Raw genomic sequence first — 14,633 nt, 5'->3', positions numbered from 1 at the left:
GCGGTGGGGACTTGATAATAGGGGGAATCTAGTAAACCACAGTGTTGCTCATGTGATTGTATATCAATGATATTAAAATTAAAAAAAGAAAACAAAAACAAAAACAAGTGTTGTTGAGGATGTGGAGAAATTGGAACGTCATACACTGTGGTGGAATATAAAATGGTGCAGCCACTTTGGAAAGCAGTGTAGTTGTTCTTTAAATGGTTAAATTTAGAGTTATCACATAACCTATAACTCCAGTCCTAGGTTTTTACTTAAAAGAAAGAAAAACATGTCCATACAAAAACTTGTACACAAATGTTTGTGGCAGCATTATTCTAGTAGCCAGAAAGTGGAAACATCCCATGTCCACTAATGGATGAATGCATAAATAAATGTGGAATATTCATACAATAGAGTGTTATTTGCCAATAAAAAAGGAGCAAAGTACTGACACCTGGTACAACATGGATGAACCTTGAAAACATGTTAAGTGGAAGAAGCCAATCACAAAAGACCACATATTATATGATGCCACTTATGTGAAATGTCCAGAATAGGCAAATCCACAGAAACAGAAAGTAGATTATTGGTTGTCTGGGATTGGGGAGAGGTGGATGGCTGTAAGTGACTGTTAATAACTATAGGATTTCTTTTTGAGGGTGATGAATGTTCTAGAATTAGTGGAGGGTGATGCTTTCACAACTTCTAATATATTTAAAAATCACAGAATTGTGTACCTTAAATAGATGGATTTATGGTATGTGAATAATCTCAATAAAGCTGTTCAAATAAATAAATGATACTATTAGAGGCTTTCTTAAGAAAACCAAAAATGTATTTATGGAAAACTTACAATTCACTAGCCTTTGAATGACTTCAGCAAATTTCCCTTTACATGAATCCTTGTAAATCTGATTAGTGAAGTTGAATTTCTGTCTTTCTGGTACAGGTGTCTCAATGTAAAAAAGTAGCCAGTAAATGTAAATTCTAATAAATACATCTGAAGACAGGGGTAATATAAAAATACTCACTGTCCTGAGATCTGAGGCGCTGGGAGCCGGCAGGCAGGCTGCTGCTAGTCTTGTGCGCCGCACACCATGGAGACTGAGCCCGCCCCCCTTAGCGAGGCTGCCAGTCACCGTCAGCCTCACAGGCTGTGGGCTGGTGGCGGGCTTACTGTCGGTCTGCAACGCACAGAAGCTGTGCGGCAGGTCCAGTCCGCTTCCAAGTGTGGTCCTTCCCAGGTTTTCTTCAGATAGCATTTGATCAAAAAAACATTGCCAGTCCACAGACACTGCGAAGGACGTAAGCCACTGTGGAGGAGGGAAGAAAAGGAGCCGCGCCCCACCGCCCACATGCAGAACCAGCTATGAGATCTTGCGGGTGGGGAGCGGTGGCCCTTCACTTGGCTGAGCCTCTTTCTTCTCACCAGTAAGTGAAGCTTTGACGCCTTTCTCAAAGGGCTATGCAAGACGACTAGCGAGGACAACCTACAAAGTACATGAACAGGAGAGAGCACAGAAGGGAGGGAGGAAAACTTCAGGTGCTCTCTCCTCGCCTCCCCTCTTTGCTCCCTCACTCTAAGCTCCTGCTGTTTTATGAAGATGCTCATCTCAAAGACCTTCCTCCGTCTCTCACTCTGTCCTCTCTCTTCCTTCCTTCTCCTCCTACTCCTCCTCCTCCCAGTTCTGTTTTTCCTTCCATTTCTCGCCTACCTTTCTTCCCACGTGTATTTATTTAATGCCTTTATCTGCCAGACACTGTACTGGGCTTGTGGAGAACAAGGCACTCGTTTGAGCTTAGAGTCCGAAGAAAAAGGCAGTAAGGAAGAAGACAAATAAATGTATATTTGTGAAAGTGTAGCGTGTGTAAGTACCATGAACAGACAAGGTACAGGGACAGAGAATAATGGGAGAAGGGGGTGGTCATGGATGCCGTGAGGCAGTGGCAGGTGAGACCTGGCATAAGAGGAGCGTCTGAGGAGCTGGGGGAGGTGTCCAAGCGGAGGGAGGCAAAGAGCTCGGCTGAAGTGAGAATAAAGAAGAGGAGGATGCAGCAAGGGGTGTGGGACAAGAAGAAAAGATTCGTTTAGTATAGGCAAGGGCAAGGTCATGCAGTCTTCCAGGACATGGTGGGGAGTTTGGATTTTATTCCAAGTACAAAGAGAAGTCACTGAATGCAAGGTTTTATTTATTTATTTTTTAATTAAGGTATCATTGATATACAATCTTATAAAGGTTTCTCATGAGCAACATTGTGGTTATTACATTCACCCATATTATCAAGTCCCCCAAAACACACCCCGTTGTAGTCACTGTCCATCAGTATAGTAAGATGCTATAGAGTCCCTACTTGTCTTCTCTGTGCTGTACTGCCTTCCCTGTGACCCCCCGACGTTATGTGTGCTAAATACTGAATGAAAGGTTTTAAGCAAGGAACAAGATGGTCAATTTACATAGTTTCTGAAGGTCACTTTGGCTTCTTCATGGAAAATGGACTGAAGGGAGGGAGACAAGATCGAGAGCAGGAAGACCACCAAGGAGGCTGTTGCTGGAGCCCAGTCGAGAAGCGCTCGTGGCTGGGTATATTTGGCAGTGGAGATATAGAGAGGCAAATGAAATCAAGAATTATTTAGGTGAAAATATTAACAGGATTTGTCAGTGGATTACACATGAATAGTGAGGGAAATGGAAGACTCAAAGGTGATGGTTGAGTTTCTGGTTTGACTGGCTTGTTGGGAGGATGGTGACATGTAGTGGTGTGGTGGTGACCAAGGGCGGGGCGGGTTTGTGTCGTAGGAGGGTAGTTCAATTACATGTTCTGTTTTGAATGTGTTAAGTTCTGTAAAACATCCAAGTTATTGAATATGAGTCTAGGGCTAAATATCAAATAAATATTGAAGCTTTAGTGCTATGGAGTTACACACTTGGGACTGCAGGTACAGAGGAGACCCCTGCTCTGAGGCCTACTATCCTTCTGAGATCTGGTAAACTAGGAAGAATTTTAAAGGAGATTAAGAAGCCCTTCCAGAAAGGTAGGAGGAAACCAGGAGAACACAGCCTCACAGAAGCTAAAGGGGAAGCATGTGGCTAGCGATGACGGTCAACCGAAGAAGGCAGGGTGTCATGGCGGTCCATTACAGGCTGACAAAGACTAACATGCAATCCCAGGCCCACCCTCAAAAGAGCTCAGGGTCACATGGAGCTTTCTGAGTTTCATAACAGTTCCAGGTCAGCTCAATTCCATCTACCATACATTTGATAAGTAGCTAATATGCCTTGAGTGACGTATGTGTACAAGGACAGAGCCCTGCCATCCTTGTCATCTACTAGGGGATAGTAGGTAAGAATTTGTAGCTGTTACCATTAGCAAACTGCTTGTGTCTGGGGCCATATCCCCAACTACATGTTTCCTTCCTCTGATAATAGGTTTCTGACACCTAACTTTTTGATAGGCCATGAGCTGGCCAGGGAGTGAGGTAACCAAAGGGAGGAGCCCCCAAGATTTCTCATAAGTCAAGAGTGAAGGGAGATACTTCTGTTATATTTAAGCAAAAGGAAGAAGTAACCACAAAGGATATATTTTTTAAAAATTAAACATCTGACACAAATAGCACACAAGGCCATATAAAGATAAGACAAAGTTAAATCCTTACAGAAATACTAACTGTTTGTACAGTACAAGTTGTAGCATCTGCAAATGGAATACTGAATTTGTGTGGTAAGGGCTTTCCAGTGATGCCAGTGTGCCCTTGTGACTGAATGAGTATTTCATTCGGGGTCAATGTCAAAAATATACCCTTGAGAGTCTTTTGCCCATGTGGTGATAGGCCACAGAGGCCTCTGGGCAATATCTGTGGGTCAGTCATTGCCCTTTGGTCACCCTGGCTCAAGCATTGGAACTAAAATTTCTGACTGAGGTGGCTTCCATGAAGCAATTCTCCAGAGACTCACAGCCATTTTTAGATAAGGAAGGGACTCTGGAAATCATCAGTCAAAAACTCATTTTATAGATGAGAATGTTGAGACCCACTGACATTAACTCATTTAATGAGTCACACTGCAGTGTTTTAATTCCTCTCCAACTATCTACCCCATGCTGGCCAAGCTCAGTATATAAAGGAGACGCACAGCGACCTTAAGTTCAAGTGTGGGCTGGGCCCTGTGCCGCTTCCTTGCATGTTTACTGCTTACTGTTGTCCCTTGCTCCCAACACTGTGGTTTGATTCTCTTCTACCACCCTCCAATTCTGAGAAAGATGATCGTAACAAACCTATATAGGCTTTGTTCTCCGTGCTGTAACATACATTACCAAGTTTGTATGGGGCAGGTACCATAATGATGCCATCTTTACAGAAAAGCAAACTCAGGCACATGGTAATCAAAAAACTTGTCTAGGGTTACAAAGCCAGTCGGACAACCGAGTGATTTGGTTGCTGTAGTCATGTTCTTACCTACTCTGCTACATCTTATCCCGAGATGGTAAGTCAAAGTCACATGCAAAAGTTATTGAAGTTAAGGCTTCCCTACCTGGGAAATGATGCAGTTTCTATTTCAAAGCAATACTTGTAAAAGAGGCAATGCAGCAAGGGGGACAGAATGGTGACCTGAGAACTGACAGGGGCAAGAAGGAAATGAGATATTTGCTGAATGCCTTTGTGCATCAGGAATTGTTCTAGATGTTTTGTAAATATTGCCTCATCATTCCCAATACCAAGTCTGAATGTAGTTTGCAAGCAAGGAAACTGAGGCTCAGAGGGCTTAAGCATCTGTAGGCCAAATCTGTCTGCCTCCTCTTCAGAGTCGACAGTGAGAGCAGAGAGCCCTCTGTACCTGATGGTGTGATTACCAGGGCCCCTATCTCTGGGAAGCTCCAGGCTTCCCTGCCTCTGGGACAAGGAAGATGAGAATTGGGTTCCACTTGTGGCTCCTAATTCCTTTGTCCCCTTCTGGCTACACCAATCTCATAGGAGCTTTCAGGGACCCTCTTAGTCAGGAAGGAAGACCTTAGTTAAAATCATGAGCCATCCCTGGGATCAGACTGAACAAGAATAATGTGTTGGGTCTAGGATTCCAGCATCGCTGCTGATCTGCACAAGCTGGAGATGTGTGCCAATCCAGCATGAGGTGCAAAATCTTGTTCGGGTGAATAAGGACGTTCAGATTGGCTGTATTTTCTCTAAGGTGTCATTTTGCCATCTTGTGTCCTTCATAGACACAGCTGTGGTATCCCTCTCAGCTTCTACTGGGTGCTACGCAACTTGAATGTGGGTCTGTGTAGCTCTCTTACATGCTGATTTTTGGATGGAGCTTATACACAGGCTCTGTATCACTGTTTTGGTACCTGGTACCCCTTCCACCTAGCAGCCTTTGCCCAGACATTTCATCTTTTCCATCATCTTCTGTGGACCTACTGCCTCTGGCTTAACTGCCTCTAGGAAGTCCCTGTGGGAAACAAATTCACAACAAATTTTTATGTACAATATCATGTCATCTGCAAACAGTGACAGTTTAACTTCTTCCTTACCAGTCTGGATACCTTTTATTTCTTTGTGTTGTCTGATTGCCATGGCTAGGAACTCCAGAACTATGTTGAATAAAAGGGGGGAGAGTGGGCATCCTTGTCTTATTTCCTATCTTAAAGGAAAAGCTTTCAGCTTCTCTCTGTTAAGTATGATGTTGGCTGTGGGTTTGTCCTATATGGCCTTTATTATGTTGAGGTACTTGCCCTCTATTCCCATTTTGTTGAGAGTTTTTATCATAAATGGATGTTGAATTTTGTTGAATAGTTTTTCAGCATCTATGGAGATGATCATGTGGTTTTTGTCCTTTTTGTGGATGTGGTGTTTGATGATGATGATAGGTTTTCAAATGTACCATCCTTGCATCCCTGGAATAAATCCTACTTGATCATGATGGATGATCTTTCTGATGTATTTTTGAATTTGGTTTGGAGTATTTTGTTGAGTATTTTTGCATCTATATTCATCAGGGATATTGGCCTGTGATTTTTTTTTTTTGTGGTGTCTTTGCCTGGTTTTAGCATTAGAGTGATGCTGGCCTCCTAGAATGAGTGTAAGTCCCTCCTCTTCTACTTTTTGGAAAACTTTAAGCAGGGTGGGTATTCGGGTCTTCACTAAATGTTTGATAAACTTCAGCAGTGAAACCATGTGGTCCAGGAGCTTTGTTCTTAGGTAGTGTGTTGAGTGCGAATTCAATTTCATTGCTGGTAATTGGTCTGTTCAGATTTTCTGTTTCTCCCTGGGCCAGCCTTGCTAGGGTCTTTTGCCCATGTGGTGATAGGCCACAGAGAATGTACTTTTCTAGAAAATGTACTTTTCTAGAAAATGTACTTTACTTGAAAGTTGTTCATTTCTTCTAGGATATGCAGTTTGTTAGCATATAATTTTTCATAGTATTCTCTAATAATTTTTTTTCTGTGGCATCTGTAGTGATTTTTCATTTCTCATTTCTGATTTTGTGTATGTGTGTAGACTCTCTTTTTTTCCTGAGAAGTCTGACTAGGAGTTTATTTATTTTATCAAAGAACTAGCTCCTGCTTTCATCGATTACTTTCTATTGTTTTATTTTTCTCGATTTTATTTTTTTCTGCTCTAATCTTTATCATGTCCCTCCTTCTTCTGACTTTGGGCCTCAATTTTTCTTCTCTTTTAGTTTCATTAATTGTGAGTTTAGACTGTTCATATGGGATTATTGTTCTTTCCTGAGGTATGACTGTATTACAGTATACTTCCCTCTTAGCACAGCCCTCACTGTATCCCACAGATTTTTGCATTGTTGAATTGTTGTCATTTGTCTCCATATATTGCTTGTTCTCTGTTTTTATTTGGTCATTGATTCATTGGTTATTTAGGAGCATGTTGTTAAGCCTCCATGTATTTGTGGGCTTTTTCGTTTTCTTTGCATAATTTATTTCTTGTTTCATACCTTTGTGGTCTGAGAAGGTGGTTGGTACAAGTTCAATCTTTTTGAATTTACTGAGGCTCTTTTTGTTGCCTAGTATACGATGTATTCTTGACAATGTTCCATGTGCACTTGAGAAGAATCTGTATCCTACAGTTTTGGGTGTAGAGTTCTGTAGATGTGTGTTAGATCCTTCTGTTCTAGTCTAGGGTGTCATTCAGTGCCTCTGTGTCCTTACTTATTTTCTGTCTGGTTGATCTGTTGTTTGAGTGGTGTGTTGAAGTCTCCTAAAATGAATGCATTGCATTCGATTTCCCCTTTTAATTCTGTTAGTATTTATTTCACATATGTAGGTGCTCCTGTGCTGGGTGCATATATATTTATAATGGTTATATCCTCTTGTTGGACTGACTCCTTTATCATTATGTTATGTCCTTCTTTATCTCTTGTTACTTTCTTTGTTTTGAAGTCTATTTTGTCTGATACAGGTACTGGAACACCTGATTGTTTTCTCCCTATTGTTTGCATGAAATGTGCCCCATTTCCTTGGGTCCCTGTTCAGAGTTGCAGTCCCATGCTCAGTCCCGAGATGCAAAAAGAAAACAAGTCTTTATTGCTAGTTCGAACTAGGGTCTCAGCAGCCCGTCAGAACACAGGACACAATCTGAGACCCTGAACAAAGTTCCCTTTTTGCTTTTATACTTTTAGAATGTAGCAGATGCAGCAAAAACAGTTAGCAGATGTATCAAAACAGTTAGCAGATGTAGTAAAACAGTTTAGGGGCTTTCCCAGGTTTATTATACCTTTTAAGCTCATTGGTGATTATTTCTAGCTTGTTATTTTTCCAGAAGCGGGATACTTCCTCTTTCCTATTTTGTTTAGTATGGGGTTTTAATACAAAATGGAGTTAGTTAGGCTAGGCTTTACAAAATGGAGTGAGTTAGGTCAAGCTGACTTTCTGGGGGTCCCACAGAAATATCTTTTTCCATCCCTTCACTTTTGGTCTGTATGTTTTGGGTTTGAAGTGAGTCTCTTGTAGGCAGCATATAGATGGGTCTTGCTTTTGTATCCACTCTGTAACTCTGTGTCTTTTGGTTGGTGGATTCAGTTCATTTACATTTAGGGTGATTATCGTTAGATGCGTACTTACTAATGCGTATTGCAGGCTTTGGATTTGTGGTTACCAAAGATTCAAGGGCAGCAGTACCTGCAGGGCGTGCTGCACGTCCCTAGGGGGCGAGGCGGTGCGGGAAGCCGCCTGCGCTCGCAGGTCTGTGCGAAATACCACAAAGTTCGAAAACGGGCGCGGGGGTCGGGGCGGGGCGCGGCGGCCCACGAGCCCCTCCCTTCGACCAATCGGCGGCCGCAGCGGGCGCCTGTGGGGCCGCACTTTCTCCTCTGCGCCGGGTGGTGAGGGGGTCGGAAGTGGCGTCTCCTCAGCTCCAGCCGGACTCCTCGGGAGCTGCCGCGGCCCGGGCGCTCTGGCTGCGGGGCCGCTGAAGGCGGTCTGACGGGCATTTCCGTGCTGACAATCTCACCGCCGCCACCGTGCCCCTCAAGACCCGCCGCCTCCCGTTAATGGGCCGCTCTGCGAGAGCGTGAGGGCCCCAGGGCGGGGGCAGGCGTGGGCGGCCCCTCAGTGTGGCCCGCGCCCTGCGCTGCCCCGAGCTGTGGCGGCAGCGGCGTCTGCACCGCGGAGCCCGCGCGGCTCCCGAGAGCCCCGGCCAGGACGCGGGGCTGCGCGGAGGGCTGCCGACTCCAAAGTTGAGCGCAGGCTGGCGGCGCGCTTGGCGGCCGCCCCTGACGCTCCAGCTGCACCTGCTCCAGGCGCTGGTTCAAGGTAGGACGGGGCGCGGGCGCGGGGTTCCCCTGAGGAGCGGGCCGGTGGTGCGCAGGAGTCCCCTGAGGTGCGGGCTGGTGGGTTTACTGGGACGTGGCCGCCAGGCGGGGGTTTCTGTGAGTCTGCTGCTGCTTTGTTCCTTCATTTTTTCTTTGTTGTTATACTTCACAAATGAGGGAAATCATTCGGTACTTGTCTGTCTCTGCCTGGCTTATTTCACTGAGCATCATACCCTCCAGCTCCATGCATGTTGTTGCAAATGATAGGATTTGTTTCTTATGGCTGGATAGTATTACATTCTGTATATGTACCACCTCTTGTTTATTCATTCATCTACTGATGGAAACTTGGGTTGCTTCCATATCTCGCTCTTGTAAATAGTGCTGCAGTAAACATAGGGGTGCACATGTCTTTTTGAATCTCAGAAGTTGTTTTCTTTGGGCAGATTCCTAGGAGTGGAATTCCCGGGTCAAATAGTATTTCGATTTTTAGTTTTTTGAGGAACCTCCATACTGCTTTCCACAATGGTTGAACTAGTTTACATCCCCACCAGCAGTGTAGGAGGGCTCCCTTTTCTTCGCATCCTTGCCAGCATTTGTTGTTCCTAGTCTTTTGGATGTTGACCATCCTAACTGGCATGAGGTGATACCTCATTGTGGTTTTAATTTTAATTTCCCTGATAATTAGCGAGGTGGAGCATCTTTTCATGTGCCTGTTGACCATCTGAATTTCTTCTTTGGAAAAGTGTCTGTTCAGATACTCTGCCCAGTTTTTAATTGAATTATTTGCTTTTTGTTTGTTGTGCTGCGTGAACTGTGTATATAATTTGGATCTCAACCCCTTATCGGATCTGTCATTTATGAATATATTCTCCCATACTGTAGGATGCCTTTTTGTTCTATTGATGTTGTCCTTTGCTGTACAGAAGCTTTTCTGCTTGATATAGTCCCACTTGTTCATTTTTACTTTTGTTTCCCTTGCCCCGGGGAGATATGTTCATGAAGAAGTCGCTCATGTTTATGTCCAAGAGATTTTTGCCTATGTTTTTTTCTAAGAGTTTTATGGTTTCATGACTTACGTTCAGGTCTTTGATCCATTTCGAGTGTACTGTTGTGTGTGGGGTTAGACACTTGTCCAGTTTCATTCTCTTACATGTAGCTGTCCAAGTTTAGCCAACACCAGCTGTTGAAGAGGCTGTCATTCCCCCACCTTTCCATTTGGTGTATTTTCAAAATATATATGGTTTCAGGAGGAGATTTCCGCCGCTCTACTCATGCCGCCTCTTGAGAAGAAAAATGAAGATGTGTGTTTTAATAAGAGAAAGTATAAGGAATGGAAATTTGTTTTGTTGAGGGTAAAAGAAAGTAATTGTTCTAAAGTACAGCTGTTTATTTAAAGAGGAAGAACTCTAAATGTAAAAAAAAATTGTAGAATCCAATTTTTCAACATTAACAGCAAATTAGAATTTTGTTTTCAGTGAAAAGTACAAGTTTTCTTAAACTCTTAGTCTGCAGTTAATGTTGAAAAATTGTAGAAAGTTTTCTAATTGTTTTATCAAAGCAATTTCTCATGCTTAAAGTCTCAATGAATTGTCTGAGTATTTAAGAAAATGAGATCTCAATATTAGAAGGACTAAAAGCTAAACTTTGCTAACAACTGTGTACCCTTCTGTGTCTGCCTTTGAAGTATTTTGTTGTCATTCTAGTTAAATGGATAAGTATTGCTTCATGTCAACCTCTAATCTTATGTAAGCAAGTGCCAAAGAGAGTTTCTTTTGACAACTTCCCAAAATCAAATTCAGAAAGGTGCTTTTACCTCTAGTTAACTCTGATATTTTGTAGAGGGCCCCTGGAACATGTCAGAGGAATTTTTTCTCCTCATCGGGGAAAATAGTTGGCTAATTTGGCTTATTTAACTGATATATATTTACCTGGAAAGCACTGTCAAAGGGAATGATGCTAAACTTTGTTACTGAATGTTTTGTGTTTCAGAAATATCCAAATTTTCTTATGTCAACTGTCTTATAGTAAGCTCTCATCAGATCTTTCCCCATTGTCATTTGTAAATCTTTTGTCACTTACAGTAACTGTTTTATTACTCCTAAACTAGTAAAGAACTAGATTTCAGAAGAACAGGTATTGGTTACATAGGATTAAATAAACTAAGGAAAATGATTTTGTGGCTTTATGTTTCAAATGTTGCTGATAAAGTGTTTTAAGCTTTTTCTCTTAAACTGACAACAGTTTAGTAAATGACAATATCTTTATAGGCAGGATCAAAACATTTATCTTTCTCTCTACCTAATCCCTCCAGAATTTAAAACCTCTCTGACTATTTTCATATTTTACAGCAGTATGTTTATTTGCATAAGTTCATTAAGAGTCTGCTTTCCTTGTAAGAGGATCAATTAAAAACACAGGTTATATTACCAAGGCTTTGACTGGAATGTCATGCCTGAGAGACACGTGCATAAACTCAGATATGAATAGCTTTAAGGAACTAAGGTTGACTTTATGGAGCCAACAAAGCTCCATCGAAGAACTGGCCTGGTACCTTGGGTACAGGGTTCCCAGCAGCCTTACCAGGTGCGTAAGGAACGTCACTTCCTGGCAAGTGCAAGAACCTCACGATGGCTTGGGGACCTTGGGAAGAGAAGAATTCACCCAAATATACAGGTACTGCAGGCAAAACCTGAAGGCAAGTCTGGCTTGGCTTTCTAGCCTCCAGAGGCCTTTAAATGTCCAATCTGAAATTCCTTATAAAAAGTTCCTTCAAAGCACATTTAAAGGATCCTATGTAATCAGTTGGTCTTCTTGATGCACTTATGCAAATAGTCAAGCCAAGTGTTAATTATTTTCTTAATCTAGTTACTTCTAATAAAAATGGGGGTGATTTTAGAGAAAAGTATTGTTTCAATAATGCAGCCTTATTTATACTAAATCCTAATACTAGTCATTGAGACGTAGACTAGATCCAGAATTCTAGTTTCCCCAAAATATCTAGCTATGATTCTCCAGATGTTTTAGTTTTCTCCCATCATTTCAATTAAAGTTTTACTATTTCTAGTTCTCATATTCAGCCATGCATTCTTAATCTTGTCAAGTTGTTCCAAAAAAGAAAATCCAGCTTCAGATGTTGCTACTTAACCTAATAACACGATTTGTTGTATCTTGCCTAGAAGCCATAAAACTGCAAATAGTAATAGAAATGGAACCCGAAATAGAAGTGCCAATCTTCCGAGGCCCTCTCAACTGACCAGTGATGGAGACCTAGCTGCACCCCTTACTGCGCCCCCTCTCAGCATGAAGCAACCAGAGCAGTCATGGCCTCTTTTCCCTAGCAGCAGCTAGGGTCTCTATCTGTAGAGGGGGGAATGAGAGAGGTACCGTGAGCTTAGACAGAATAAGGTGAGGGCTTCCGGAAAAAGCAAGGCAGGATATTTGCAGTCAGAGCAATTGTAATAACTACATGCAAGGAAACCCCCTACCAAAACTCTGTGTTAAACATTAAGCTCTAGAGTCATTTTTCAGTGAGATCAGTTAAAGCTCAAAAGGCCAGGAGAAACTTGGCCTGGAATGTTTGAGTGTTCCGCAAATAAAGAAGGGTAGCTCAGCATAACCCGTGACCTCACTGTAAACAACCCTAGCAAACAGACACAACCCAGCCCACCTTAGGGGTCGGGCAGGTGGTACAAGTCCACACCCTAAGCCCTCTCCTCACATTATCAAAGTATGTGTGGCGTGGGATGCATCCTTCCTACTCTAATGGATTATCCCGGAAATAGTCACAAAAGATTTCTCCAAGCTCTGCCGTCTGATTGTGACGACAACTTGAAACTTGTAGGTCCCACCTCTGTTGCAGTTGCAGCGGCATTCATCCTGCCAGTTCCTGGACTTGGTCAGTGGAATGCAAAAAGAGATATGTAAGCTGGCCTGTGCATATAGTAAGACAACAAATCTGACTGCTTCTATATTATCTGAACTCAATCAAGAGCTAGAAGAAGTGCAAGTTGCTCCCTAATTGTGCTGTTAAAAGAAAATGTGGGATGTGAACAGTTTCCAGGAATGTGTTGTTGTAATTTGTCTGATTTTTCTCAAACTATTCAAAATCAATTGGACAATATTCATCATATTATTAATAAGTTTTCACAAATGCCTGGGTTACCTAACTGGTTTTCTTGGTTTCATTGGATATGGCCAGTAATTGTAGGTCTGCTTTTGTTATGTATCTGTATTCCTGTTCTGTTAAGGTGTGTACATAATTTAATTAGTAATTTGTTAAAACTGTACATGCTTATATTACTCTACAAGAAGTTATGTCAAAGAAATAATCAATCTTCTCATATTTTCTTCCTTTGCTGCTTCTAAAGCTTTTCTTTTTCCTTCCTAAATACAGCCCTTTACTATAATTCATACCTCATATTTAAAATTACCGTGTATCTTAATCCTTCCAGCTGGTAAAGATACCTCTAGACAAGTGCTAGGCATAGGAGCCCTGGGGCATAAATCTGCAAAGAAGTAAAAAGCTAACCTTTTCAAAGAATATTGCTTCTCTCTCCCTTACCAACTTTAATTTACATCTCCTTGTATGGCCCTGGAAGATGGCTGGTTAGCCAGAGACGGGTAAGATTCCTCAAGGGAGGAACAGCCTAAGACAGGCACAGTCACAGAGGGGCCATCAGGTGAGAAATTGGCGGTCAACAGAGGTGAGGCTTAGAACCCATTTCACTGCCCCCTCCATCCTTGTCTCTGGCAACCACCAACCTGTTCTCTGTACGTATGAGTTCTGCTTTTTGTTTTTTGTTTTGATTCCACATATAAGTATGCTGGTTCACAAGCTCTTTGGGATCTTCTCAGGTATAATCTGAAAATGATCCCATACTTGGAGGGCACGGAAAGACCTACAAAGACGCAGGCCATTCCAGAATGATAGGTAGCAAAGTTAGTAAGCAAAGGAATTTACAGATGAGACTTGTCTTGGGCAGCCACAAAATGAGTAGATCTTCATACCCACCCACCAAATCTTAAAGTTTACACAGAAGCTGTAACTGGGTTTGGTCATGTATACAGTCCAGATGGTATCAAACCCGCATTGCTATCTCAAGGTTATAGCCTCAGGCAGCTTCTAGGAGCAGAGAAGGCAGGCAGAGCCCACATTTTAAGGACAGGGCAGGGGTGAGGAGCCTCCAGTTGCTTGGGTCACAGGTCAATTGGTGGTCATGTCTTCTTGATGATTTCCTTCTACCCTCCATCCCTTGTGATTGGTTGTTATAATCTCATATGCTCCCTTCCCTCCCCTGCCTCTTGCATTGTGCCCTGAGTGGTCAACAAAGAGTTTCACCAACACAGAGGGGGCTCCTTTGACAGCCGTCTGGCTGTATTGGAGACATATGCTGCAGTAACAGCACGGGTGTGTGCAAGAAGAAAACCCAGATTAGGACAATGACTCCCAAAATCAACTACGATATTTTCCACTTGGAGCCCCATAATCCAAACTACTGATCTATTAAATCCCTTAGGCTGGGTGTTGGATCACTTAGGTCATTCAACTGTGTCCTCAGTAAATGTCCTTAATAAAGATGATAAAGTAGACTCATCAGGTATAAATACATAACATTCTGCTTGGATAATGGCACAGGTGTCTCCTTGGGATGCCCTAATAATATGCAAATCCATCCCATTTTGGAGGACAGCTTATCTCTTAGGGACACATCGGTGTTCAATAAGGACAGGCCTTCTTGGCTCTCCCTTAAGGCTTGTTGAATAAATTTCATAAGAGCTTTTATATATGCTATAACATCCTCCAGGCCAATGTGTGGGGCAAAGAGGCCAAATGATCATACATACCAGTGAAAGATGGATTGTGCTCATCTAGCTTAAAAGAGA

At 42.5% G+C, this 14,633-nt stretch overlaps 1 protein-coding gene across 5 annotated transcripts in view; it reads left to right on the top strand.

Moving 5' to 3' along the window:
- The first annotated feature begins 1,198 nt into the window (after positions 1–1,198).
- The window catches only part of LOC140846912 (anthrax toxin receptor-like), a 48,194-nt gene continuing 34,759 nt past the window's right edge, over positions 1,199–14,633 (top strand). Inside the window, exon 1 of one of the 5 annotated variants that reach the window (XM_073225176.1) lies at positions 1,199–1,416. In XM_073225176.1, the coding sequence (XP_073081277.1) occupies positions 1,355–1,416 (62 nt within the window). In that variant the 5' untranslated portion in view covers positions 1,199–1,354. Of the gene's footprint in view, positions 1,417–8,250; positions 8,749–14,633 lie in introns of those variants that run through there. The other 4 variants (XM_073225175.1, XM_073225179.1, XM_073225180.1 and 1 more) reach the window with 4 other exon arrangements.

The sequence above is a fragment of the Manis javanica genome, chromosome 16 (genome assembly GCF_040802235.1).
Source record: "Manis javanica isolate MJ-LG chromosome 16, MJ_LKY, whole genome shotgun sequence".
Classification (NCBI taxonomy): Eukaryota; Metazoa; Chordata; class Mammalia; order Pholidota; family Manidae; genus Manis; species Manis javanica.
This window is presented reverse-complemented; position numbering and strand designations above follow the sequence as displayed.